At 48.6% G+C, this 27,348-nt stretch overlaps 1 protein-coding gene across 16 annotated transcripts in view; it reads right to left on the bottom strand.

The window, feature by feature from the left end:
- Positions 1-838: 838 nt before the first annotated feature.
- Positions 839-27,348, bottom strand: part of Kyat1 (kynurenine aminotransferase 1) — a 40,207-nt gene continuing 13,697 nt past the window's right edge. For 2 of the 16 annotated variants that reach the window (XM_074053059.1, XM_020181484.2), the window contains exons 2-16: positions 23,668-23,754; positions 11,105-11,140; positions 10,503-10,690; positions 7,912-7,970; positions 6,521-6,668; positions 4,338-4,487; positions 4,174-4,260; positions 3,870-3,998; positions 3,355-3,475; positions 2,971-3,047; positions 2,744-2,833; positions 2,431-2,617; positions 2,268-2,347; positions 1,437-1,523; positions 839-1,351 (exon numbers count right to left, since the gene is read on the bottom strand). In XM_074053059.1, the coding sequence (XP_073909160.1) occupies positions 1,286-1,351; positions 1,437-1,523; positions 2,268-2,347; positions 2,431-2,617; positions 2,744-2,833; positions 2,971-3,047; positions 3,355-3,475; positions 3,870-3,998; positions 4,174-4,260; positions 4,338-4,487; positions 6,521-6,668; positions 7,912-7,970; positions 10,503-10,598 (1,377 nt within the window). In that variant the 5' untranslated portion in view covers positions 10,599-10,690; positions 11,105-11,140; positions 23,668-23,754 and the 3' untranslated portion in view covers positions 839-1,285. Of the gene's footprint in view, positions 1,524-2,267; positions 2,348-2,430; positions 2,618-2,743; positions 2,834-2,970; positions 3,048-3,354; positions 3,476-3,869; positions 3,999-4,173; positions 4,261-4,337; positions 4,488-6,520; positions 6,669-7,911; positions 7,971-10,502; positions 10,691-10,918; positions 11,079-11,104; positions 11,141-23,667; positions 23,755-26,786; positions 27,212-27,348 lie in introns of those variants that run through there. The other 14 variants (XM_074053058.1, XM_074053056.1, XM_074053066.1 and 11 more) reach the window with 12 other exon arrangements.

Below are 27,348 nucleotides of genomic sequence, written 5' to 3'. Positions count from 1 at the left end.
TATCTCAAAAAAACCCATCTTAAAAAGGGCTGGTGGAATAGCTCAGCTGGTAAGAGTACCAGCCTAGCAAGTGTGAGGCCCTGAGTTTAAACCCCAGTGCTGCCAAAAAAAGAAAAAGTGTCCTTTGTTCTTCCTGAACTGGAATGAGAGAGAGAAAAAGTAACTTTTTTTTTTTTTTTTGGTGGCACTGGGGTTTGAACTAGGGCCTCAAGCTTGCTAGGCAGGTGCTCTTACCATTTGAGCCACTCCACCAGCCTATTTTTTTGTGTGTGTGTCATGGGTTTTTTTGAGATAGGGTCTTGCCAACTATTTGCCCGGGGTGGCTTCAAAACTTGATCCTCCTGATCTCTGCCTCCTGAGTAGCTGGGATTACAGGTGTGAGCCACTGGCGCTCAGCTGAAAAGTAACTTTTTTTGAGGCAGGGTCTCACTATGTAGTTCAGGCCGACTTTGAACTGACAATTGTCCTCACATTCATTGGCTCCTTGGTCTGCTTACAGGAGGTAAGATGTGGACCTTCCCTGCCCTCCAGCCTCATGGGCTGTTCTCTCACCCCTGAGATGTTCTTATCTTCCCTGCCAGAAGCCCCCCTGGCCCCTACACAGACACACACATGCACTGCCCAGCCAGCACCCATAACTGGCACCCCCAGAGGATGCAGGGTGCAGCAGGCAGCTCTGCCTCCAAGGATTTCCCCACTCTAGTCTTCGGTTTTACTCCACATACAAAAAAATAACATGTAAAAAATAACATGTAAAATAACAGGTAGAGGGTTCTGAGGTCCCCCTACTCTGACCAAGCTCATTAACCAGAGTCTAAAACACAGAGAGGCTGCCAGCGAGGGTTTCAATGACTTAAACTTTTATTACGGGCAAAAAGGACTCAAGCCTGAAGCCTGAAGCCTGAAGCCAGCTTCCTGAGGTCCAGTTGAGATAGGAAGGATGGAGATGACCCCTGAGCCTCAGTTGGAGCTAGAGCGGGGCTAGGGACAAGGCTGGAACTTCAAGCTTGATACTCTGCCCCTTCCATCCCAGCCACACCTGGGACTGCCAGAAGAGACCGATCCTACACCTAACTGATGGAGGGGAGAGGAAGGACCAGGCCAGGCGCTATAGGAGGGGATTATTGAGGCCCCCAAAACAAGGGGGGGCTCTCCCCTAGAACATTCGGGGTCACAGAATTAGTGTCCCTCAGTACCATCCTCCGATGTGGGAATGGCTGGAACCAGGATGAAGACAGGCACCAAAGAGGGTGTAGGAGCTGCATGGGCAGGGCCGAGGGCTACCTCAGGGCCTGAGATCCATCTTCCACTTCTGCAGCTTCTCATCCATGGCCTGGAGTGTGACTTCGTCCTGCACCCATACACATTGGTTCTTGCCTCGGCCCTGTCCCATGGCCCGCAGAGGCTCAGGTGGGTGTCTCCCCAGCCCGCCCTACCTTTACAAAACAGAATCGGATGTAGTGGTCAAAGTCCTTCTGATGTGGCATGCTGTAGAAGATGGAGACCGGGATGGCCACCAGACCCTGGGGAGGAGGAAGACCATCTCTGCACACGTCCCTGAGACCCAGGCTCAGGGGACACAGCTTCCCATGTGGATAGCAAAGAATGCTGGCTCGAATGCCAGCCCCAAGTGCTGTTCAGTCCAGAGGAAAGGGATATTATGCCAGGTCCCTGCTGTGTGCAGGAGGACGGACGACCGGAGAGCGCACGCTAAGAAGCAGGCCAGGGCACAGCCAGATAGGAAATAAGCCTTAAAACCCAACCTGAGCCCAAGGACCTCAGCGGTAAGGAGCCAACACCTCACTATAGGCCATGGAGGCCCAGGGAGGGGCAGGAATTCCTGCCAGCCGGCAGGGGAACTTTGTGCAAATTAGAAACAGGCTCACTTTTTTTTTTTTTTTTCTTGGTGGGACTAGAGTTTGAATTCAGGGCTTTGCTCTTGCAAAAGAGGCTCTCTCAAAGCAGGTGCTTTACCACTTGAGTCACACCTCCAGTCTATTTTGCTCTGGTTATTTTGGAGATGGGGGTCTCTCAAACTATTTGCCCAGGCTGGCCTTGAACCATGATCCTCCCGATCTCAGCCTCCCAAGTAGCTAGGACTATAGGCGTGAGCCACCAGCTCCCAGTTTTCTCATTTCTTGAAGTAGATGAAACCCTGTACCAAAGTTCATGGCAGAGGCTCAGTTGGTGCTCCTTGGCTGGGCACTCTGGAACAGTGTACAACCTGTAAACCTATTCCTACTGACCGCTGCAGAGGTCCAGCTCACCTTGTTCTTTATCATCCACTTGACAAAGCGTCTGTCATAGGGCTCATCTGTGGCACCAGGCAAGTCAGGCATCTTGTTCTCTGGGGACAGAGACAATGCTGAGCCCTGGCCAACCTGTAAACCCACTCCACCCACCCAGACCCTGAGAGCCAGTCCCGCTCACTGATATGCTGGATATCTACGATAAGGAAGTAGCTGCCCTGTGGGATCACGGGATCGAGGCCCACAGACTGCAGGCTGTGAATCATGTGGTCACGTTGGTGCTGCATGGCCTGTGGGAACTGCACAAAGTAGCTGCTGGGTTGGCCAAAGTGTCGCTGCTCCCGCTCAAAGCTTATGGCTACTGCGGCCTGGGCAGGGCAGACGAACAAGGAGAAAGGTCAACTGTGCCCAGGCTCTGGGGCCAGCTTGGGCTCATTGCTGCTGCTCTCCTGTCACACCACCTCCCCACCTGTGTGGCCTCCTGCACGCCTCACCTGGGCCTGAGTGGGACAGTGGAAGACAGAATTCTGGTGCACCGTCCGCAGATGCTTCATGATGTGATCTGGGCCCAAGACCCAGCCCACCTGGACCAGAAACACAGGTCGGGGTGGGGCCCTCAGGTCTGGACCAAAGCCTTCTTCAGTTTCTGCCTGCATCACCTACCAAGGACTATGCAGGGATGCCCCCCCCCCCCCCCCCCCGCCACGGCCTCTACACTCACCTTCCAGCCGGTGGCACTGAAGGTTTTGCCTGCACTGCCGATGGTCAGGGTTCGTTTCCACATGCCTGGGAGGCTGGCTGCCCAAGGCCAAAGACAGAAGCTGCTGAGAAGGGGAAGGGGCAGGCCTGGGCCCAAGGGATGAGGACAGACTCACAGTGCTGTGGACTCAGTCCCCACCAAGTTTTTGGCGGGACCTATTTGATCTTGTGCTCATGACGATCTGGGAGGCAGAAGCTACTATGCTCCTGCACCTAAGTGGGGGGGAGTCCCTGCCCAGTCACACTGCACAGATCCACGGTCCTGGGTCTTAGCACCAGGCCCAGGCTGCCTCCCAGATTGGCACCTGTTCCAAGTGTGCAGGGAAGGGCCCACGACACAGCTCACCAATGCTGATGTGCTGGTTCCCATCGTACACCAGCCACTGGTAGACCTCGTCAGTGATGCATAACACGTCATGCTGCTGACACAGCTCAGCCACCACTTTCAGCTCTTCCTTCGAGAACACCTGTGGGACCCACAGAGAGCACAGGCCTGCGGCTGGGACTGTCCCTAAATGCAGAGTCTGCTTAGAGACCCAGTATGTGGCCAAGCCAGTGCACCACCTCGCTGAACCTCAACATTGACCCTGGGAGGTTGGTCCTCTCTGGGTCCCATTTTACAGAGAGGCAAAGTCAGTGCCTAAGGATAACCGATGAGGCCAGCCACTTGCGCCACTACCCCAGCCCTCACACCTCCTGGGATCCCAGCCCCTGTCCCTGGGAGGCTCAGTTCTCAGAACTCAAAGTGTACGACTCTTCCAATTCACAGATGAAGAAACTGAGGCCCCAGGGCAGCTCATTAGCCAGAGCAGGGATGGGAACCCAGTCTGCAAGGACCCTGGACAGAGGTTTCCCAGGTACCTTTCCCAGGGGGTTGTTGGGTGTATTGAGGACTAGGGCTTTGGTGCGAGGTGAGAACTTGCTGGCCAGTTCTGTGGGGTCCAGCTGCCAGTCACCACTGGAGTTCAGCTTCCCATCTGGGGCAGGGCTCTGCAAGAGTTGGTGGAGGGGGTAGAAGCCATCCTGTGTCTCCCTTGCCTCTTCAGGGGCTGTGGACTCCCCCCCACCACTACAGAGGACTACTTTCCCTCTGTCCCATGTCCCAGGGTCCAGCTCAGCCTACTCCCTGCGTCCCTCTGCTTACCACCGCACCCACCATCCTTACCGGCCTCAGGGACACAAATACTGGGCGACCCCCTGCCATCAGTGTCATGGGCTCATAACAGTCAAAAAAGGGTTCAATGATGATGACCTGGTACAAGGGTCAGATCACCCGAGGTCAGCACTATCCTGACCTTCACCCCACCCAACCCAAGCCTCACCACTCACCTCGTCTCCTTCGTCCACCAGCGCCTGGAAGGCCGTGAACAGGGCCCCATAGGCACCCACTGTCACCAGCACATTCTTGAGTGGGTCCAACTCCTGGCCCAGAAGCTTGCCAAAGAAACTTGCCAGGATCTTTGTCAGTGGTGGGTAGCCCTGCCAGGACAGCAGGATCAGCCACCCAGGCTCAGCCCGGACCCTGTGCTGCTCGGGGGTACCCAGGCCATGCTAGCCCCTTCCATTAGGCCTGGGAGCAAAGTCAGCTCCTGTGTCTTAGCTGCTTCATCTCCAGCAGACTTTGCGTGGAGCCTGGTGTGTGCCATGCCCACCCAAAAGTCATGTAAAGCTGAGCATCAGTGGCTCATGCCTATAATCCTTGCTACTAGGGAGGCTGAGATCAGGAGGATCATGGATTGAGGCCAGCCAGCACAAATAGTTTATGAGACCCCCATCTCTAAAAGTGACCAGAGCAAAAATGGACTAGAGGTGTGGCTCAAGTGGTACAGCACCTGCTTTTCAGGCATGAAGCCCTGAGTTCAAACCTCTGTCCTGCAAAAAATAAAAAAGCAGCAAGACAAAGCTGTCTGCCTATGCATAAAATAAACAGACGTAGGCAATGAAGAGTAAAATGTCAATACATATGAAAAGAATATATATCATGAAAAAAGGAATCAAAGAAAAACAAAACATGCCAGGCACAGTGACTCACACCTGAAATCCCGGGAACTCAGGAGGTGGGGATTGTGGGGATTAGGAAGATTGAAGTGCAAGGCCAGTCCAGGCAAGAAGTTCATGAAACCACCATCTCAACCAACAGTTGGGCATGGTGAGTGCACCTGTCATCTCAGCTACTCCAGGAAGTATAAATAGGAGTATCACGATCCAGACCACCCTGGCCAAGTGAGACCCTATCTCAAAAGCAACCAGTGCAAAAAGGGCTGAGGGTATAGCTCGAGTGGTAGAGCACCTGCTTCACAAGTGAAAGGCCCTGAGTTCAAACCATAGTACCACACACACACAAAAAAAAAAAGAAAGAAAGAAAAGAAAGTAAAAGAAAAACAAAAACAAAGCAGTACTGCAATACTGTGGCAATATTATAAGAATATACATTAACACTTGCAGATAGCAAAAAGATTGAAATGGCCACAGTTGGCAAGAGAGGCAGACAAATGTGTCTTCTGTCTCTGACTCTGTCCCTCTCTCTCCTGTGTGATGGTGCTAGGGATCAAACCCAGGCCCTTGTGCATGGTACATGAGGGCCCTGACCTTTAGGCCCTGACTGTGTCTTCTCTTTGGCCCAAGGAAAGAACTTTCCAGACAGCTGTGAGGCCAGCCAGGAAAGTAAATTTCTGTAACTGGAGGGAAATTCAGCAGTATCTATCATCTACATGTTTAACTGTTTACAGCATTTAATTCTCGAGTTTTAATTGTAGGGATTTATCTGACAGAAATGCACAGGTATATAAAGACAGCCACAGAGTGACATTCCTTGTGGCATAGTTCATAGGTAGGTGACAGTCACTGATGTAGGACTGGGTAAGTAAATCCAAGCACATCTAGGCAATGGATTGCTAACTAAACAGTCATTAAAAGGAGTAACGGGGTTGGCCAAGTGGCTCAAGCAGTAGGAGTGTCTGGCCTAGCAAGCCTGAGACCCTGAGTTCAAACTCAGTGCAGTCAAAAAAAAATTTCTGAGGCTGTACTGACTGGACAAGTGTCCAAGGAAATAAACAAGTTATGCGACATCATGTAAAGTATAAATCCATTTATGTTAACTAGTAATCAGGTTGAAATGAATGATGGGACAGTCCCTCCAGGCTGAGACATACCAGTGTCTACTCCAAGGTTGGCCAGTGTGGCCCTTATAGAGAAGCTTCGGTGGTATTTGGTCCAATTAGCAGCCTGGCTCAGAGGTCACCCCCTCCAGGCAGCTTCCCCTGTCTCCCATTCCCTCCCTGCTCCCATGTCCTGCCTCCTCCTCCATCACAGCCGCCTTGGTCATGATGGGTTCCTGCTCTGCCTTCCCCACCCTGCTGAGCCATGAGGCAAGGAGATACTCAGTAAATGCTCAAGGATGGTGGACTGAATTCCTTGGTTCTGCTCCATGAGCCCTGATGCCCTGTGGCCTTAAGCCCAGAAATGGCCTCCTACTTCTTCTCAGGGACCCCAGGAGAATTGAGGAGACTCACAAATGCCAAGGTATACTGGTTGAGCATGAAGTCCCCACTGGTGGCCTTCTGAAAGGCTTCCACGGCAAAGTCTGGAGGGGAAAAGTCAGGGAAGCCCTGGCCCAAGTTCACGGTGTCATACTCTTTGCTCAGCTTGACAAACTCCACCCTAGAGACAAGTACAGGGTCAGAGGCAGCCTGCGTCTCCCCCCTCCCCACTTCTGCTTGTCTCCAGGGCAGGTGAGCATTCTCGAAAGCTAGAAAAAGTGCTTCTGCCCCCACCCTGCAGGTCTGTGGGGGTTACAACTGGTCTCATGCTTTGAGATGAGGTGGTCACCCCATGGGATTTCAAACTTCTTTGACCGTGACTCATGATAAGAAATAATCTTTACATCACCAATTGTGTAGAACGAAAACAGAAAGGAGAGGAACCTTCTGGCTGTCATCTTCTGCAGCATCTTTTATTCTCTCAGCCTACCTACTTTCTTTTTGTCTCCATTGTGCTGGAGATGGAATGCAGAGCCTTGATGAGGCCAAGGGCTCCACCACTGAGCCACACTCCTACCCACTCTATTTTTAAAAAACACTAGTTGAAGCCTGGCATCAGTGGCTCATGCCTGTAATCCTCGCTACCTGGGAGGCAGAGAGCAGGAGGGTCGCAGTTCTCGAGGCCCTATCTCGAAATCTCTGGAATCATTCAGAGATAACTAATGAGATCTAATACAGTGGAAGGGCCGTGTAAACAGCTGTTATATTTTATTGTTTAGGTAATAATGACAAGGAAAAAAGTCTGTACATGTTCAGTAAAGATGCAATCTACAGTAGGAGCTGGTGGCTTATGCCTGTAATCCCAGTTACCTGGCAGGCTGAGATTGGGAGAATCAAGGTTGGAGGTCAGCCTGGGCAAACAGTTCTGAGACCCTGTCTTGCAATACAAAACAGGGCTGGAGAAGTGGCTCAAGTGGTAGAGTGCCATCTTAGCAAACATGAGGCCCTGAGTTCAAATCCCAATATTGCCAAAAAAAAAAAAAGACGTGTGTCACTTAATGACTGAGAGGGTCAAGGGTCATCCTGGGGAGCCTTAGCCTGGTGCCGGTGTCAGGGCTGCTGCTCTTATGCTGCTATTGTGTAGCCCACATTGTGTCCTGTATCCTCCCACAGTCCTTCAGGGAGATACAGACTTCTTCATTTTGAGCTGGGGAGCTGAGGCTCACAGCAGGTGTGTCACCTGTCCCAGTGCCACAGTCAAGCAAGATGAAGCTGAGATGTGATGCCAGTCTGCTCCCTTGGGTCTTGCCTTTCCTGTGCTATGATAGCACTACCTAGCCTGGGTACCACTTAGTCACTACAAACCAGGGAATGTCAACCCAGATCCAAAGGGACACCCATATTCCTTCCCAGCATCAGCTCACCAGGGGTTGTGGTCGATCCCTTCCAGCCTTCGGGCTTGCAGACGTTTGGCCATGGTGAGCTGGAAACAGAGAAGTGAAGATCAGCATCGGAATCATCCAGGGGCAGAAGTCTGGGAAGTTCCAGGGAGCTGTTTTCCTGACAGAGTCTCACCCTCTACTTCCAAGGAAGAGGTGGAGACCAGAGCTCCCAAAAAAAAAAAAAAAAAAGCTGGGCAGGCTCAACCTGCTTTCCAGACCTGTCCCTGCTCCCACCCTGCTGGTTCCTCCCACTCCACCTCCCCACTGGCAGGGGCCGTGCACATGGGGTCTACCAGCCTGGGCTCCGCTTGCCCTGAGGCACAACCCTGGCTAAAGTGTGACCCAGGAGGGGTGAAGGCTGAGGAGGAGGCTTGGCAGGTGGAACAGGACAGTGGCACCAGGGATAGCAGCTACGTGGACTTGGCAGAGGTCTTCTGTTTAACTCTCAGAATGACCTGGCTGCGCCCATTTACAGATGAGAGGATGAAGGAGTGGGGGAGTGATGCATTCAAGCTTATACAGTAAACAGACTCAGACGCTGGCCTGTTTCACCCCAAGCCCGGTTGAAGGGGACAGCCACACAGGCCTTGGAGAGTCTGAGGACTCCTCACTTCCAGACCTCCCCTCAGCTGCCCTGAATCCTTCTGGGCCAGCCACGTGCTCACCCACAGATGCACAGAAACTGCCCTGGCCTGAGAGCCTTGAACTGTCAGACTGCCTTGGCTGGGACTGGGCTTCCTCTAGCCTCAGGCTCCAGCAGCCTCCAATAGAGGCAGGGGCTTGTGCCCCTAAAAACCGTCTGCTTCTATGGGGTGGCCAGTGCCAGATGGATAGCAGATAGCAGAGTCAGGTCTCTGCCATTCTTGACGGCCACTTGTTGTGGCCAGTAGTGAACTCCAGCTGTGGGTCAGGATCCGCTCAGTCCCCACAGCACCCACCAGAGGTGACATGATCACCCCCACCCAGCAGATGAAGACCCAAGGCTCACGGAGGCTTGGCCTTGTGGAAGGCCAGAGCAGACACTGTCCAGGACCTGTCAGGGTGGCTGTGACAGCAGTGTGGGCATCAGGGCTGCCGTGGAGGGGCCCCGGGACCCTGCAGTGTCTCCAGAGCCCGGGCATCTGAGGCAGCCTGAGGCCTGGCACATGCTGGGTGCTTTGCAGACAGATGGCTCTGACCACCTGTCCCCTGACTGAATCCCTGACACCATCACTAGGCCTGGCACCCAGTGACATGGCTTAGCTTGAGGGTGGTCCCTGCAGGATGACCTTGTTATAACCAAACTACCAGGAGTCTTTGGTTGGTTGATAGTAATATATTTTTTTTATTTTTTTTTTAATTTTTTTGAGAAAGCATCTGGCCATGTTGTCCATACTGGCCTCAAATTTACAATCCTCCTGCCTTAGCCCCTTGATCCCAAGATTATAGATGTGAGCCACCACACCCCGCCTTAGAGACTTGCTTCCTATGAGCACATGTGAATAGAAATAAAGTTTGGAAGGAAATTTATGAACATGTTCACCAAGCTTCTCTCTCAGTGGTGGGATTATAGGTGATCCTGTTCACAAGTTTCTGTTTCTGCCTTTTTTGCATTGCCCAGTTTTTTGCACGGTGAGCATCTTATTTGACTGATTCTGATATGAACCTTTTTCCACTTCACACCTTCCCCGGATTCTGGTGTTTTAGCAATCTATACATCAGTTTAAACTGAATGTCCCCCCGACTAGTCCATAAAATAGGTCATAGTACAGTCAATAGCATCATGGATCCAAGCACATACAGAATGTCTGCTGAATTAGGGCTGCAGCACATCAAGAAAATGAAGTGAGGGCAGTGGGGGTGAGGTAGGAGACAGAGGGTTGAGTGAGGGGAGTGGGGGGTGCAAGACATGGACTGACAGGGAGAGGAGCAAAAGTGAATGGCGTTGAATGGGTGTGAAGGAGATGGAAATAATAGGGACCACAGAAATGTGGGCTGCTCGAGAAAGCCACCTTCTAGAATGGCAGCCCATGCTGGGATGCATGAGGGAAGGGTCTGGTTTCTTTTTTGGGGGGTACTGGGGTTTGAGCTCAGGACTTTGGGCTTGCTAGGCAGCCATTTTTGTCTTTTTTTTTTTTTTTGTGGTTCTGGGGTTTGAACTCAGGGCCTTCACCTTGAGCCACTCCACCACCCCTTTTATGTGAAGGGTTTTTTTGAGATAGGGTCTCACAAGCTATTTCCCCGGGGCTGGCTTTGAACCACAATCCTTCTGATCTCTGCCTCCTGAGTAGCTAGGATTACTGATGTGAGCCACCATACCAGGCTCAGTAAGTGCCTGTTACGAAACTTATGCATAACACAGTCATTAGGCCAACATTTATGGGACACCAGGATGATGGGGGAGTAGCCGCAGCGCCCAAGCCCACCCTTCGTGCAGAGCTGCGGGTTCCAGACTAGAGAAGCAGGCGAGGGAGTGGTGACAGCCAGCTGCGGCCAGCAAGGCCTTCTGAAGGAGCAGGCTCATGCACAGCCTGGAAGCCAGGACCAAGCCAAAACCCAGGATGAGGGTGGCAGATACGGGTTGGGGCACTTACAGTCTGGTGCAGGCACCGGGTGAGCAGGGCTCCAGCCTTCTTTCCCCAGATCGGCCCCACCAGGTGTGCATAGATGGCTGCTGCACTCCTGAACATGCCTCCCAGATCCACGGGGTGCTCTGACTTCCCTCCAGGGGCAGAGGAGAAGGGCAGAGTCTGGGCCAGCTAGTGGCTCTGAGCCCACGGTTCTAACAGCAAGAAGAACATGTTCACTGTGTGCCAGGCGCGCGTCAAAGTCTTTGTTGCATGATTTCCCACTCAGTCGCTGCAAACAGGTACACACGCACGCATGCGCACGCGTATATACAAACGCACGTGCATGCACACATACAAACATGCACGCGCACGCATGTATACAAGTATTTCTGCTGTTAATGCGAACCTAACCAGAGCACACCACAGGATTACTAAAATACCAGGGACAGAAGCGCATGGCAAATGACACCACGGAGATGCAATCCGCAAATTCATCCTGACGGAAACTGTACAGGACAAGTGATGCTTTTCTTCAACAAATAAAATGCAAGGAAAAAAAGGCTGGGGAGTTACTGATTAAAAAAGATTTAACAGCTGCAGATGTAGCTCGGAGGTGGAGCACTTGCCTAGCATGTGCAAAGTCCTGGGTTTGATTTCTGGCCCTGCAATAAACAAACAAACAAATAAAATAAAAGATTTAACAGACAAGTCCAAAAGTCAATATGTGAAAAGGTGGCTAAATCACACCGCACAACTTCAAAGCTAACTACAAATCTGCAAGAACCAAGAAAGGATGGTCCAAGCTCTGGGGGCTCTCACTTGTTATCATAGCTACTTGGGAGGCTGAGATCTGGAGAATTGCAGTTTGAGGCTAGCCCAGGCAAAAAAGTTTTCAAGACCCCATCTCAATGGAAAAAAACTGGGTATAGTGGTTCACTCCTGTCATTCAAGCTACAACAGGAAGCATAAAATAGGAGGCTCGTGGTTCAGCTTAGCCTGTGCAAAAATCAAGACCCTATCTCAAAATAACCACAGCAGGGCTGGCAGAGTGGCTCAAGTAGTACAGTGCTTGCCTAGCAGGCATGAGGCCCTGAGTTCAAACTCCAGCATCACACACACACACACACACACACACACAAATAAATAAATAAATAAAGCAAAAAGGGCTGGGAGCATGGCTCAAATGGTAGTGTCTGCCTAGCAAGAACAAAGCCCTTAGTTCAACCCCTAGTACTAACACTAATAAATAAATAAATAAATAAATAAAAAAGATGGGTGGGACTAAGTGACTAAGTGAAGCATGGGTAATAGAATTGTCAGTCTGCAATCAACTCTAATGTTTATGGTCAATTGTTATTAGGAAGGGTGCCAAGAGAATTCAATGGGGAAACAATAGTCTTTTCAGCAAATGCTGCCAGGTCAACTGAATATTGTCCCTGATCCTAAAATGAAAGCAAAGTTGAGGCTAAAGCAGAGCCAGCCTAGGCAAATAGTTCCTGAGACCCCATCTCCAAAATAACCACAACAAATGGACCGGAGGTGTGATTCAAGTGATAGAGCACTTGCTTTACAAGCCTAAGACCCTGAGTTCAAACCCTAGTCCCACAAAAAAAAGGATCCTATCACTTTGCAGATTTTAAGAATTTTAGGAATTGTATGCCAAGAAACTAGGCTGCAGACCAAATCAATATCTATCTCACATTTGCACAGGATTTTATTTTATTGTTTTTATTCAGTTTGTTTTTGGCTTTTTGAGACAGGGTGTCACTATGTAGCCCAGGGTGCCATCAAACGTGAGAACCTCCTGCCTCAGCGTCCCAGGTACTGGAATTATAGGTGTGCACTATCACATCTGTCACAGATTTTTGTTGTTTTAGCTTATACATTTAGTCCTGTGTTCCTCACTGAGTTCATTTTTGGTATATGGTGTGAGGCAAGGGTTCAAATTTATTCTCATATATGAAGATATTATAAATTGAGATCACTTGCACTATGTGATTTCATGCTATCTCTAGGTTACAGGTGTCAGAAGTGAACAGAACTGCAGGATGGCCAGCTGGTGTCCACTGTGCTTACTGTTGGGAAGAAATCCCCACACTTGGAGGTCACAGTTGTATCCTGTATTGGTTGATGAGAGCGTAGAGGAAAACACAGTTTGTTTTTCCTATAGACTTCGGGAAGAAAATGGAGTGAACGCCTGTGACCTTGGGTTAGATAATGGTTTCTCAGACATAATACCAAAGTTCTTTTTGTGCAATGAAAGAAAAAAATAAACTGGACTTGAAACTTTGAAAGTACTGTACCTCAAAGGGTACTCATTAAGAAGGTGACCAGGCACCAGTGGCTCACGCCTGTAATCCCACCTACTCAGGAGGCAGAGATCAGGAGGATCGAGGTTCAAAGCCAGCCTGGGTAAATAGTTCTGCGAGACCCTATCTCAAAAAACCCTTCACAAAGTATAATGAAGCAAAAAAAAAAAAAAAAACCCTTCATAAAAAAAGGGCTGGTGGAGTGGCTCAAGGTGAAGGCTATGAGTTCAAGCCCCAGTACCGCAAAAAAAAAAAAAGAAGCAAAGTAAAAAGAATGTGAAGAGACAGCTGGGAGCATAAGCTTACAGTGGCTGAATTATCTGTTACGAGTACTCTACCTCAATAAAACTGTTCAAAATTTATTTATTTATTTGGTGGCACTGGGGTTTGAACTCAGGGCCTCACTCTTGCTAGGCAGGCGCTCTATCACTTGAGCCACTCTGTCAGTCAAACATATCTCCAAGGTTGAAACCAGAGAGCCTCTGTGGTGGCCATGGGACTGTGTCTTCCTGGCTGTCAGAAGCCCCAGTGACTGGGGACACTCACTGCTCGCCCTTGGCACTGAGGCCATCCTCGGAGGCTGCTCCCAGCTGGTTCCTGAAGGACACCAGGGCTGGTCTCCAGGCGGGTGCTCTGAAGGTCTCCTGCTTGCTTTGCTGAGACATCTGCACCATGTCTGGGAGTTTGCCTTCAGAGTTCCTTCCTTCTTGCTGTCCCCCCTGGGGTCGTTTCAGGTTTGGGTGGCTCTGGCCCCATCCTGTGCTGCTCAGCAAATGCATGCCTGCTGTGGTTGGCATGGGTACAGAGGGCTGGTCAGAACACTGTCTTTAGCCACTGTACTCAATGGTGGACCTCAGGGAGTGGGCTGTGGGGCCCTGAGGCTATCTGGTGGGTGGGTTCCATTGCAGCCCCACAAATACTAAGGCAAGTCTGATGGAAGAACGTATCACTGACTGGATGTTACTCCTAAAGAAGGAATCACTTGGTTTTTAGGTGTGATAATGGTTGCCTTAGCCTGCTTCTCACTTTATAACAGAATACCGGAGACTGGGTAATTTATAAAGAACAGAGATTTTTTTTTCTTACAGTTTGGAGGCTGGGAAATGCAAGAGCAAGGTGTCAGCATCTGGTGTTGGCCTTCTTGCTGTGGCATCCATGGCAAAAGGCAGAAGCGCAAGAGAGTGAAAGCGGACAAGCGAGGGCCAACTTGCTTTTATAACAACCCACTCCTACGATTGTGACATTAATCTGCTCTCAGGACCTAATCACCTTTTAAAGGTCCCAAGTCCCAACACTGCTGCAATAGCGGTGAAATCTCAATGTTTTGGAGGGGACATTGGAGCCACAGCAATGGAGCTGGGGCTTGCTTTTCAAAGTCCTCAGACTTTAGAGAGATAGTCTAAAGTATTTATGGCATAACAGCTAAGATTTGTTTCAGAATAATCCGAAGTGATCCTGACAGAAGAACAGGGAGAAGCCATGAGTTAGAGGGCTCCCAGGCATGTGGCTGAAGCTTCTTACCCCCAGGAGGTGGAAGTCAGAGGCACGATGTGGAAGGAGCCTGGGCCCTGGGTGATGGAGGAACCATGACTTACCTGTGGACTTAGTGTATGGGAGAGAGAGAGAGAAGCAGAGATAGAAAGACGAAGAGAGACAGAGTCAAAACTTGGATCTTGTTTAAACTACTGGTAGTTTTGTCCTCCTTTCATTCACAGAAAATCTACTTTTTTGTTTTGTTTTATTTCTGGTGGCAGCACTGGGGTTGAACTCAGGGCCTTGTGCTTGCTAGGCAGGGGCTCTATCACTTGAGCCACGCCCCCAGCCATCTTGCTCTTTCATTATCTTTCTAATAGGGTCTCATGTATAAGCCCTGGCAGGCCTGGATCACCATCCTATCTATGTTTCTCACATAGTTGGGAAGATAAGCACGCACCACGGCGCCCAGCTTTTCCTGGTTGAGATGGGGTCTTGCCCAGCTGGCCTTGAACTGCTACCCTGGTGATTACAGGCATGACCCACTATGCCCAGCTGCAAATCTACTCTTAAGTGATGTGTCCTGATGATGTTTTCAGCCAAAAGCCACCACCAAGAGCACAGCTGTGATTCAACAAGTGGCAGGGAGGGAAAATGAACACAGATGTCTCAGTAAGAGGGTAGTGGTAGAAGTTTGGGATTTTGGTGATTTGGGGCAGGGTCCAAGGAAGCAGGATTTTTCTCTGCACTGGTGCTTTGAGTGGCGGGGTGATTTTACGGTTGGGTACCTCAACAGGTTTTATTCACAGGGAGGGCAGGTCGGAGCGAGGTTAAAGCCATAACTGTCACTCATACAAGCCCAAGATGGGAGTGCTTTGGCTGGCACTGTGTGACTTTGACAGTGTTCATGTTTATCTGTAGTCAGACAAGATTACAAAGTGGCCTTGTTTCGTGGTGCTGGAGTTTGAACTCACAATCTTACGTTTGCTAGACAGACTCTCTCTACTATTTTGAGCTACATCCTCAGTCCTTTTTGCTTTAGGTATTTTCAGACAGAGTTTCACGTTTTTTGCCCTGTGTCTGGACCACAATTCTCCTACCTATGCCACCTATGTATCTGGGATTACATACATGCTCCACCATGCCCAGCCCTGTTATTGAAATGCGGCCTTTCTAAATTTTTGCCGGGCTAAACTCAAGAACTGCGATCCTCCCAATTTCCACCTCCCAAGTAGCTTGGATTACTGGCATGCACCACTGTGCCCACCAGGGTGATCTTGTTTTTACCTTGATTTATCATGGGCAGGGAGTGGCCAGTCTGATGTTGATGGTCTCAGCAACATGGCCTTCCTGTGGGTGCCAGAGGAGGCTGATATTCTTCCTAAACTCGCCTACTGAGAATCAAATCCAGGGCAAGAGGAGTGGCTCAAGTGGTAGAGTACCTGCCTAGTAACTGTGAAGCCCTGAGTTCAAACCCCGGTATTGCCAAAAAAAAGAAAAAAAAATGTGGATGTGTTCTATGTTCCTATAACACTGCATTTACAAGTGCATTTACAGGCTAGATTTGCCTATGGGCGATGGTTCAGTAGTACTGGATATCTCAAGTTTTAGCCTTTTTTCTGAGAAAGACTACATTTCCCAGCTTTCCTTGCAGCAAGGAGTGGCCATGTGACTATAGTCTGGCAATGGAACCCAATCACACGCAGCATGCGGTGAGGCCCCCTCCCTCTCCTCGCTCCTTGGATGGAATGAGGTGTTACAAAGGAACCACGTTGCGCCACGTGGAAGAGAGGAACAGTATGAAGATGGAAGAAGGCCAAGGTGGCGTCTTGGCTGTGTTTTCCAAAGATAGAAGCAATGTACCTACATCCCATTCCATGAGCTCTTCTTGGAAAACCTTCCCAGGGACCTGTGGTCTCTGCATCCTCCCTACGAGCCTGGGGAAAACTATGACTGCCCTGACTGGTACAGTACGCCTGCAATGACGGCGTGTGGCTTCCAAGGCTACTTCAGGAGAAAAAAACAAAACAAAACAAAAAAACCCTCTAATACCACCTTCTTGTCTTGGGACATTCACTCCTGCAACCCTGCTACCAGGCTTGAAGAAGCCCAAGTGGCCTGTGGGAAGAACCAGGTGGAAAGGAACCCAGGCTCTGGCCCGAATGCCCTGCTGAGCTCCTGGCTACCAGATGACCGCTCCAGGTTGCCAGCCGTGTGAGAGAGCTGTCTTGGAAGCAGGTTCTCAGTTCCTGGTCAAGGCACCTCAGCTGATGCCACACACAGCAGGGTAATCTGTCTCCATCAAGCCCTACCCAAACTGCAGATCTGTGAGCAAAACAAGTGACTCCTAGGGTCCTTTTTTCTTTTTCTTTTTTTTTTTTTTTTTGGTTTTGGTCCTGGGGTTTGAACTCAGGGCCTACACCTTGAGCCACTACACCACCCCTTTTTTGTGAAGGGTTTTTTGAGATAGGGTCTCATGAACTATTTGCCTGGGCTGGCTTTGAACCAGGATCCTCCTGATCTCTGCCTCCTGAGTAGCTAGGATTAAAGGCCTGAGCCTCTGGGGCTCAGCATTCCTAGGATCTTAAGTTTTAGGGTGTGTGTAATGCAGCAATAGTTAGTTGTAAAAAACCCCCAGATTTCATAATCAGAACCATACACCAGCTCCAATGTCCTCATGAGTAAGAAACCAACTTCTATCTTTTAAGCTACCTTTTTTTTTTTTAATGTTATTTTTTTTGAGGCCCTAGGGATTGAACTCGTGCTTGCTATGCATACACTTTACCACTTGAGCCATGTTCCCAGCCCTTTTGTTTTGTATTTTGCTGGCTAGCCTTGAATTCATGATCACAGGTAGCTGGGATTACAGGTGTGGGTCATTATGACCAGCTTTTGTTTAAGCTCTCTCTCTTTTTTTTTTTTTTGTGGTTCTGTGGCTTGAACTCAGGGCTTCACACTTGTTAGGCAGGTGCTCTACCACTTGAGTCACATTCCCAGCCCTTTTTTGCTTTAGTTATTTTTAAGTAGGGTCTCATGTTTTTGCCAGAGGCTGGCCTCAAACCTTAATCCTCCTACCTACAGTCTCCTGTGCAGCTGGAATAGTAGAAGAGCACGACCATGTCTGACTTATTGAGATGGTGTCTTGCTAACTTTTTGCCTAGAGCCAGGCTCAAACTGTGATCCTCCTGATCTCTGCCTTCCAAGTAGCTAGGATTACAGGCGTGAGCCACTGTGCTCAGCCTTCCTTTCCCATTACATGAATGGCACATATTTCCTAGTTGATTCTCAGTCCTTGGATATTCTGTTCTGGTATGCTTTTCACTTTTAGAAATCTCTACTGTCACATCCACAAGCTCAGAATCTTTCCTCACTGTATGCAGCCTACTGAAGAGCCCAGCCCATCAAATTCATTCCTCATTTCTGTTAGTGTTTCTGATCGCCAGCATTTCTTCTTGATTCTTTTCTTTTGCCATTTCTCTGTTGACATTGCCCATCTGTTCTTGCACAGCGTCTACTTTTCCCATGAGAGTTCATGCTGCATCAATCAGTTATTTTCAATTCCTGGTCTGATCATTCCAAATTCCTGCCACATCTGCATCACATTCTGATGTTTGTGACTTCAATCTATGTATTCTGACTGTTAGTATGTCTTATTATTTTTTTGTTGAAAGCCAAACCTGATGTATTGACTCTGACAAACAGGCCTTTAGGGATCTGTAGGTACAGTGTGGGGGAAAGAGAAGTGTTCTACAGCCCCATGATTAGGTCTCAGTCTTTAGGAAGCCTGTACCCCTGGATGTAAACTTCACCAGTGCTTCTCAGTCCACCCCTCCATAGCGGGGGCAGGATGGCTAGAGTGTGCCAAGTTGGGTATTTCCCTACCCAACAGTGTTGTTTAGGATCTACTAAAACTCCAATAATTTAGGCTCTGGTAAAACAGTTTCTCGTGCCTGGTGCCAGTGGCTCACACCTATAATCCTAGCTACTCAGGAAACAGAGGTCTAGAAGATCAAGGTTTGAAGCCAGCCTAGGCGAATAGTTTGAGAGATTCTATCTCAAAAATAACCAACTCCAAAAAGGGCTTGGCAGAATAGCTCAAGTGGTAGAGCACCTGCCTAGCAAGCGTGAGGCTCTGAGTTCAAGTCCCAGTACTGCAAAAAGAAAAAGTTTCTCATGAGGTCAACACCTTATTGAGAAAAACAGAGGGGGCTGGAGGTGTGGCTCAAACAGTACAGTGTCTCCTTTGTGAGCACGAAGCCCTGAGTTCAAACCCCAGTCCCAACAAAATATCCCCCAAAAAACAAAAAAAAGAAAAATGGAGGATTTGGGGATGTAACTGAGTGATAGAATGTGGGCTTAGTATATACGAGGTAATGAAAGAAAGATTAATTTTAGAGAAGCAGTTTATCCAGTGACCTCACTTTTTTCTTTTTTCTTTTTCTTTTTTGTGGTACCAGGGCTTGAACTCAGGGCCTCCACCTTGAGCCTCCGCCAGCCCTTTTTTATGATGGGTTTTTTTCGAGATAGGGTCTGTTGAACTATTTTCCTGGTGCTGGCTTTGAACCACGATCCTCTCGGTCTCTGCCTCCTGAGTAGCTAGGATTACAGGCGTGGACCACTAGCGTTTCTAAGATCAAAGAGGAGTTGTTGGTTTTCAGTCTGTTTAGGAGGGAGTGACGACTTCAAAGCTCCTTACATGGCAGAAACCAAAAGTCCTACATGACCTACGTGGTCACATGACTTCATAACTATCGGTATACTGCTCTAACTTTATTATAAGGAAGAAATAAAAAGAAGGTAGTTTATATCCAATAGTGTATATTTTGCTATGAGAATGTTCAGCCTTCTCCTCACCCATACTGGAAACTTCCATGAAGCAGACAGCTGCTTGCACTTGCTTATGAATTCAGGGCTGGGCATGGACCTCCGGAGTAGGACGCTCACCTATGCAGAGGCCCAGGTTCAATAACCAAAACCAGCCAAAAAACAAACGTTTGGTTGGAGCTGAGCCGCTCTCTAGGTCCAGTCCCTTCCCCGCAGACCCAGGGCGTCTCCCAACACGAGGATCAGTGTCCAAAGGCTGGCACTTCCTCCCTCTGGTCCTCATTCCATCCTCAGCTTCTCCAGCCCTCTCTTTGGTCAGGCTCTGGCGCGGTGCTGACACTAGAGTGGGAAGCAGGCCCCACGCACAGGCTTCGGCCCCAGGGAGTCAAGAAACACCCACACGCATGCTCCCCTCATCCAAGGACTTCCCAACAAACACCCGGATGTGTGTTGTGACTCACACTGTTCCCAACGGGAACTGGGGACGTCCGAACCCACAGTACCTACGAGGGTGATCTCTTTGGAAATAGGATTTTGGTGGATAAGGTCTGACTGGTTAGGATGGACCTTAATCCAATATGACAGGTATCTTTTTTTTGGTGGTGGTACTGGAGTTTGAACTCAGGGTTTTATGATTGTTAGTCAGGCGCTCTACCACTTGCTTACTGGGGTCCTTATGAGAAGGAGAGAAGAGACAGACACACAGGGAAAATGTCCCATAAAGACAGAGCAGGGATGAGAGTGAAGCACCCACAAACCAGGGAACACCGTGGACTACTGACAACACCAGAAGCTAAAAGAAGGACATGGAAAAGTCTCCACTAGAACATTTGGAGAAAGCATGGCTTTGACTTTGGACTTGAAACCTCCAGAACTTGAAAGGATACATATCTGTGGTTTAAAACCACCTACTTTAAATCATGGCTACTTCGGACTAGGACTAGTGCAAGGGGCCACCAGGGGATGTGCTGGGGCTTTTGCCCCAGGAGAAAGGGAAGGTTCTTGGAGGATGTGGCTGAGTCCCAAAGAAAGAGAAAAAATGTGCCCCACGCAGAGAGTGGACTGTGCAAAGTCAGGAAGTGCAAGTGAGCTGGCTGGACTTGAGGAACTGAGAAGTCAGTGGGGCCCAAGTTCATCGTGTCAATTGAGTTCCCAGGAGAATCCTACAGCATGTATGGAGTGAAAACACCCTGGTTGGAGTAACACAGGGTCATGCTCTTGTCCCCAGGAGGAACATTCCTTGGTGTGTCCCAGGAAGGAGTGGTCTGGTACTTTGGCCTCAGAACTCAGCTAAGGGAGTAGAGACTTAAGGTCAAGTTTGAACCCAGAGCTGGCCATCATAGGCACCCCATTCCCACTGTGTGCTCTAGAGGGACAACTGTCCTGCTAACCTGAGACTGAGAGGTTTCTTGGGACATGGGACTTTCAGTGCTAAAACTGGGGCCATTCGACCCAAGAGAACAGATATTTCCCTAGCTTGCTACATGCAGGGTTGGCTGGTTTGTCTTATCCTGTCCTGGGCCCAATGTCCTGCTGACTCCTCCAGCTGGTTTCCACCCTACTGGGACCCCTTGCTGCCTCCCATTCACCAGTTCCACATTTGTGGGCCCCTTGTAGGTTGATCCTCTCTGACAAGCTCCCCACATCATAGACCATGTGTCTATCAAATCTGTCATTTCTTCTAAAGTGACTGCACCCCAAAGGAATAAACAGAAGAGCACAATCAGCTGATTCACTGACTTACTCTGTGCCAGGCACTAACAGCACATCGCTGGATCTTCTCACCAGCTCTGTAAAGCAAGTGCTAGCCTTATTCTTATCAGCAGATGAGGAAACTCCTAACTGTAATAAAATAACAAATCACATTTCTACTGAGCCTCTGCAGGGTCTGAGAGTCACCTGCACAACCTGGTGTCTGGCATAGGACAGAAATCACAGATAAAACAATCTCAGCTTGCAGCCTGCCCCTTCTCTGGCCCCTGACAGCTCTAGGGGAAGGCAGTGCCTGGATGCTGGTGGTGGTCTGGTGGGCATCCAGAGAACCTGGCTCTGCAGAGCACAGTGAGGGCTGGGTGGCACCTGTAGTGGATAAGGACATGTGACCCAGTCTGGCACCTTTGGGACTGAGGCTGTAAACCAAGATACACAGGGGACTGGCAAGGCACGCTGTCGTGCGTACGGTGCAGGGAAGTACATGTACCTGGGCAGGTCTGCGGGCATAGGGGTGAGCATGACACTGTGCCCTCCCTGGGGCGGGTATGGCCTTCTGCTGCTGAATCCTTGAGGCCCACCTGGGACCAGGCCCCAAGCAGAACAATGGGAATATTTAGAAAGGATTAGAACACAGGCTTTGGTGTTTTTGGCTGTGTGCCAGACCTTAGCTATGTGACCTGAACTAAGTCACCTGCTTCTCTGAATCTGTTTCCCTATCTATAAAAAGTAATAATAATAATACACAGAAAGCTCTTCACCTAGAGCTTGGCACATAGAAGGTGTCCACTAAATGACAGCTGTTACTAACAGAGCAGGCACTTTGCACATACTGAGGTAATGACACGGCACGAGGGGCTCCACGTGTGTGAATTCACACAGGCACACTGCCAGGCCAATTTCTCCATCAGATACAAGAAGGCACAGAGCTGGAGGCCAACCATTCTTTGAGGGTATCACGAAAATATTTTAATTTCAGTTTCTTTTAAAATGAGAATAAAAAGGTAAGGACATTAATGTGTGATAATGAATCCAGCCTGTCTTTTCTTTTCTTTCCTTTTTTGGTGGAACTGGGGTTCGAACTCAGGGCTTTGACCTTGCAATGCTGGAAGCTGCAAAGCCCTCTGCCGCTTGAGCCACACCGCCAGTCCATTTTGCTCTGGCTACTTTGGAGATGGGCTCTTGCAGCTATTTGCCCAGATTGGCCTTGAACTCCAGTCCTTACGGGTGGAGCCTCCAGTGCCTGACTTTGTTCTTTAGCTTCAATAGTTGTTGCATATAATTACGGTTTGGTTTTGTTTTGTTTTTAACAGAGAAAGGGGCCCACGAAGGCAGCAGTGAAGAAGGGCCATGAAAGCCATGATGCAGCCTTGATCGTGGTGAAGCCATGTGGTCATGACTTCACGTGCAAATATGAGCATTTGCCCTTGACGTGTGCATATGCCTCTGTGTCCGTTTGTCTGTGAACATGTGGGTGTTGTGGCAGCAGTTTCCAGGGACTGAAAGGAAGTGGGTTGACATGGGTGGGGGTGTTCTGAGCCAAGGGCAGCAGACAGCACAGGTGACCATACAGACTGCCCTCACATAGGTGTCTGGGAGGTGCTCTAGAGAAGTGGCAGGTTTGTTATTCCTACAGCAGCCAGCAAGGGGGTGTCCAATGTCAGCTTTGTCTTGATTTGGGACTAGGTGGTCCTGAAGCTCGGCGTTTGGGTCCATGGCAACATGGGTGCCCCAGGAGGGGACTGTGGTCTCCCTTCACGGAGGAGACCCACAGCAGGGGAGCACGGGTACGGGCCGAGTGTAAGATGGGGCTGCTGGCCACATAATCAAGGGTTCTCTGGGTCAACCCAGGGAACCCCACCGGAATCTCATTCATAAGCACCTGGGTGCTCTCATGGGGACTCCTGCAGCTGCAGCAGAGGACAGGCAGCTTTTCCCAGGTTACACCCACCTTCAGCTCCCTCTTCAGCCTCACCTCTTTTCCAGGAGCAGGTCCTCTTTGGCCAGCCCCTTGGACTGTCCTAAGGGTAATGAAGCTGAAAGCAGTATCTCCCTAACTCAAGTGGAGACAAAAGAAGCTAGGTAATAGACCTGTGGGCTTCTGGGCCAGCTGGGTTGCCATTGGTCCTTTTAAGAAGGGCCACCTTGAAGAGAAGTCTTGAATTTGAGGTTTGGATGAACTCCGATGTCCCCGACGGGCACTGAAGGAATCATAATATGTGAAATTTCTCATATAAAAATTAGCTGACTTAGGCCTGAGGGCTGACTCAAGTGGTAGGGCGCTGGCCTAGCAAGCATAAGGCTCTGGGTTCAACCACCAGTATCAACCGCCACCCCAAAAAAGTTATTGACTTAGGGCTGGAGGTGTGGCTTAAGTGGCAGAGTGCTGGAGCACAAGGCTCTGAGTTCAAACCCCAGTTCAAATTATATATATATATATACAATATTATTATATATATACACATAATATATAATATATATGTAATATATAATATATATAATATACATAATATATTTTTATTTATATATATTATATATATAAATGAAAAATGAATATATATGCACTTTTTTTTAAAGAATGAAGTTGGATCTCTACCTCACCCATCCACAAAACTCAACTCAAAGTGAATCCACAACTTTGATCACATTTTGATAATGTCCACTGATGCACAAAAGTTTTTAAGTGTTATAATTTAAAAACGATTTAACAGGTAGCAGATAGACATAAGCAATGGCCACAAGAGGAAAAAAATCACAAGATCCCTGACGGAAAAACATTGTAATTAAACTTCCCAGCTCCACCAGTGGCCAGGCTCTGTAAGATCAAAGTAGCCCAGGGGATAGCACAGGATGCTTTGTAGTCCACTACTCACCTAACACTTTGAGCCAAAAGTTGAGGACTGGATCAAATGGTAGGGGGCCACCTGGCGAGCACAGGGTCCTGAGTTCAAACTCCAGCACTGCCAAAGAAAAAAACCAACAAAAAGACTTAGCCAATCAAGGTGAAATCACAGGTCCTGGGACAAAAGATATTTAATTTAGCAAAACAAAGGTCCAGGCCCATAAGCCTCTTCCTAGGCATTCAATGGATCTCTCGACTCAGAATTCCTGTCGGGCATCCCAATAAATATCCAAGCTCCAAATTCCAAATGCTGATAAGGTAGTTCTCACTCTAGGAAGGACCCAACTTCAGTCTGTTGAAAGTGTGTTCCCTTCCTAATAAACTTTGCTGTCACTTTTACCACATTGTCCTGTCTTGCCTGAACTCTTCTCTCTCTCGCCAGAAACAGGACTGAGGTACAGAAGAGCAGCATTAACCTTTCCAATAACAGATTGACCTTGCAACCCAGCACTTATGCTCCTGGGTATATATTCCAAAGAAGTAAAAACTTATATCCAAACAAAATCTTGTCTGTGTGGCTCAAGAGGTAGAGCACCTGCCTAGCAAGTGTGTGGCCCTGAGTTCAAATCCTAAACCACCAAACAATCACTTGAACATGGATTTGTTTTTTGGTGGTACTGGGGTTTGAACTCAGGGTCTCATGGTTATCAGGCAGGGGCTCTATCACATAAGTCCTATTTTTCAAATAGGATCTCCAGTTTATGCCCAGGCCCATGTGGACTGTGACCCTCCTATTTACCCTTCCTATGCAGCAGAGGTGACAGAGATGCACAACCACACCCAGATCTATACTAGTTGAGCTGGGGGGGGGTCATGAACTTTTTGCCTGGGCTGGCCTCAAACTGACATCCTCCAGCTCTCCACCTCCCAGATAGCTAGGATTACAGGCATGAGCCAGGTATCCAGCTGTACATGAATGTTTACAGCAACATTTGTGTGTGTGTGTGTGCTGCTAGGGATTGAACTCAGGGCTTCACATACAGGAATGCGCTCTATCACTGAGCTGTACTCATGGCCCTATAGGAGCATCATTCATGACAGTCAAAATGTAGAAGGAAAGTGTCTATCTACAGATGAATGGATAAACTGTGGTATCGCCATACAATGAAATATTACTCAGTCATAAAAAAGGAATGATAGATATATTGCTACATGCTCTGTTTTGGATGAACCTAAAAAAGGCTACTGTAAGTGAAAGAAGCCAGATATCCAATGTCACATGTTATCTGATTCCTTTCATATGACAGATCCTGAATAGGGAAACCTACTGAGACAGAAAACAGATTAGTGGTTAGCATTGGCAGGAAGAAGGGGACACTAGGGTAATTATATGAGGATAATGGGGTATTTTTCTGAAGCAATAAAAAGGTTTTGAATCCATATAGAAGAGATGGTCGCACAACATTACAAATACACTAAATGTCACTGAATTGGATATTTTTAAATAATTAGGGTCGGTGTGGTCACATATGCCTACAATCCCAGCCCTTGGGAAGTGGAGGTAGAAGAATCAAGAGTTCCAGGCAAGCCTGGGCTACACAGTGAGACCCTGTTTCTAAATCAATAAATAATAAAATAAAATAAAAAAGGATTTGGGGGCTGGTGGAGTGGCTCAAGCAGTAAGAGCACCTATCTAGCAACTGTGAGGCTAGACACGCTTAAGTGTGAAACAGCAGAGACTTGCACAGTTGCATACCAATACATAGTTAGGCAGTTGCCCTTCCCACTGTAGTGTGGGACTGTAAAATGACTGTGTAGGCCAGGCTCTGTGGCACATGTCTACAGTACTGGCTACTCGGGAGGCTGAGGCAGGAGGATTGCTTTGAGGCCAGCCTGGACAACAGAGTGAGACTCTATCCTCCTTTCCAGAGAAATGACCCTGAAAGCTGAAACTGTGCAAGGAGAACTTACCAATTAATGGGAAAATCATTATTGTGTAATAAAGAAGGGAAAATTGCTTGGTGACCTTTAAAAATTATTGCTAAGGGACTGGTAGAGTGACCCAAGCAGTAAAACGCAAGCCTGAGCCCCTGAGTTCAAACTCTAGTACCACAAAAAGAAAAAAATGCTAAAACATTAAAACCTCTCTTATAATCTGTTATAAATGCATAGGGAAATGCAAAAAAACAATAAAATTAATATTTATGTAGTATGCCATAATTTAAATGAGAAACATTGAGAATTAAAGTGTTCTTTTTCTTTCTAAATGTTCATCAGCAAGAAAGTGTGTGCTTGTCACGCCTATAATCCTAGCTACTCAGGAGGCAGAGATCAGGAGGCTTGTGGTTTGAAGCCAACCCGGGCAATTAGTTCTCAAGACCCTATCTTGAATACACCCAACATAAAAAAAAAAAAAGGGCTGGTGGAGTAAAAGTGTGTAATTAGCAAACTCGAGGCCTGGGTTTGATCCCATCACACACACACAAGGAAAAATGTACCAAGAGTGGTTTGACCAGCACAGGAGCAGGCACTGCTTCTCCACCATCAGTGAACTGTCATACTCCTTCTAAATTGGATCAACTTCCAGCATTTTATCCTTTCTGCCTTTGTAACAGGTACGTAAACTACTTTTGCTGCAAAGCACTGACTCTTTGCTGAGGCAGTGAATTAACTGAAAACAGGAGAAAAGCGTGCCCTCTCTGCCTCCATAGTACCTGCGTTCTTTGTTCTGAGCCGTTTTCTTTGAGGTCACTTTGCAGTCACCTTGGAATCCAGGAAGGACAGGATCCCTCCATAACATCGTTACAAGGAGAGGCAAGAAAACTGTCCCCAAGAAAAGGAATGGCAGAGCCTATATAGGACAGACCAGCCGCCAGGCTGATCTGAGGGGTCCCCGGAAGGCAGACAGCCACAGACAACAACTTCTCCTGAACCCCTCCCAAACAATGACCAAGGTAATGACCAGCCAGGTCACACCTGCGACTGGGACTATTTATGCATATCTTTTGCCCTCAGCCCCAAATTCTTGGTCTATTTAAAACTAATGTTCATGCCTGTGCTCGGAAGATGGCTGAAGATGGGCTGGAGGGCTTACTGCACCCCGTCAGACAGTAAATCGCCCTTCTCTGCCTTCACTGCAAGTGGCTGTACCTGACATGTGGACGCCCAGGAGTTTGGGACTGGGGTCTAAAACTCCAGTCTCAGCTTCAGTGTTGCCAGCTGTCCCTGGGAGTTTCTGCAACGAGAAGGACATCTTCATTCTGCTCTTCAGAACCGCCTTCTTCATTTATGTTGGGAAGTTTGCCTTCTGGAACTTTCTCTGGCCACAGATCAAGTTTTTCAAGCAGGAACAGCTGAGATGCCCTACTTCTTGTGTTATTCCACTTACACGGCACGCCAGTGTGACTTGCAGTGTTGCCACTTTTCACTGCTGGCCTGCAACTGTGTCTTTGTGGGCCGGCTCCCTCTTTTGAGAATCCATGTTTGTGAAATGCCACATGGTTCACATAATTTTATCTCTGGGTGACAGGAGGCAAGACCAGGACATGCTTGGCTGCCTGTCCACAAACTGACCAATCATAGTGACCAGTAGGCAAACCGCCTCTGGAGGAGACAACGTGACTGGTCACCACCTGTCATCTCCATTGGGATCTGTGGATGAAGAACTAGCTGCACAGTTCACAAGTTACACAGTTAACCACGCACAGTTAAT

The sequence above is a fragment of the Castor canadensis genome, chromosome 13 (assembly GCF_047511655.1).
Source record: "Castor canadensis chromosome 13, mCasCan1.hap1v2, whole genome shotgun sequence".
NCBI lineage: Eukaryota > Metazoa > Chordata > Mammalia > Rodentia > Castoridae > Castor > Castor canadensis.
Note: the sequence above shows the minus strand (reverse complement) of the source record. Positions and strands in the feature narration are given on the sequence as shown.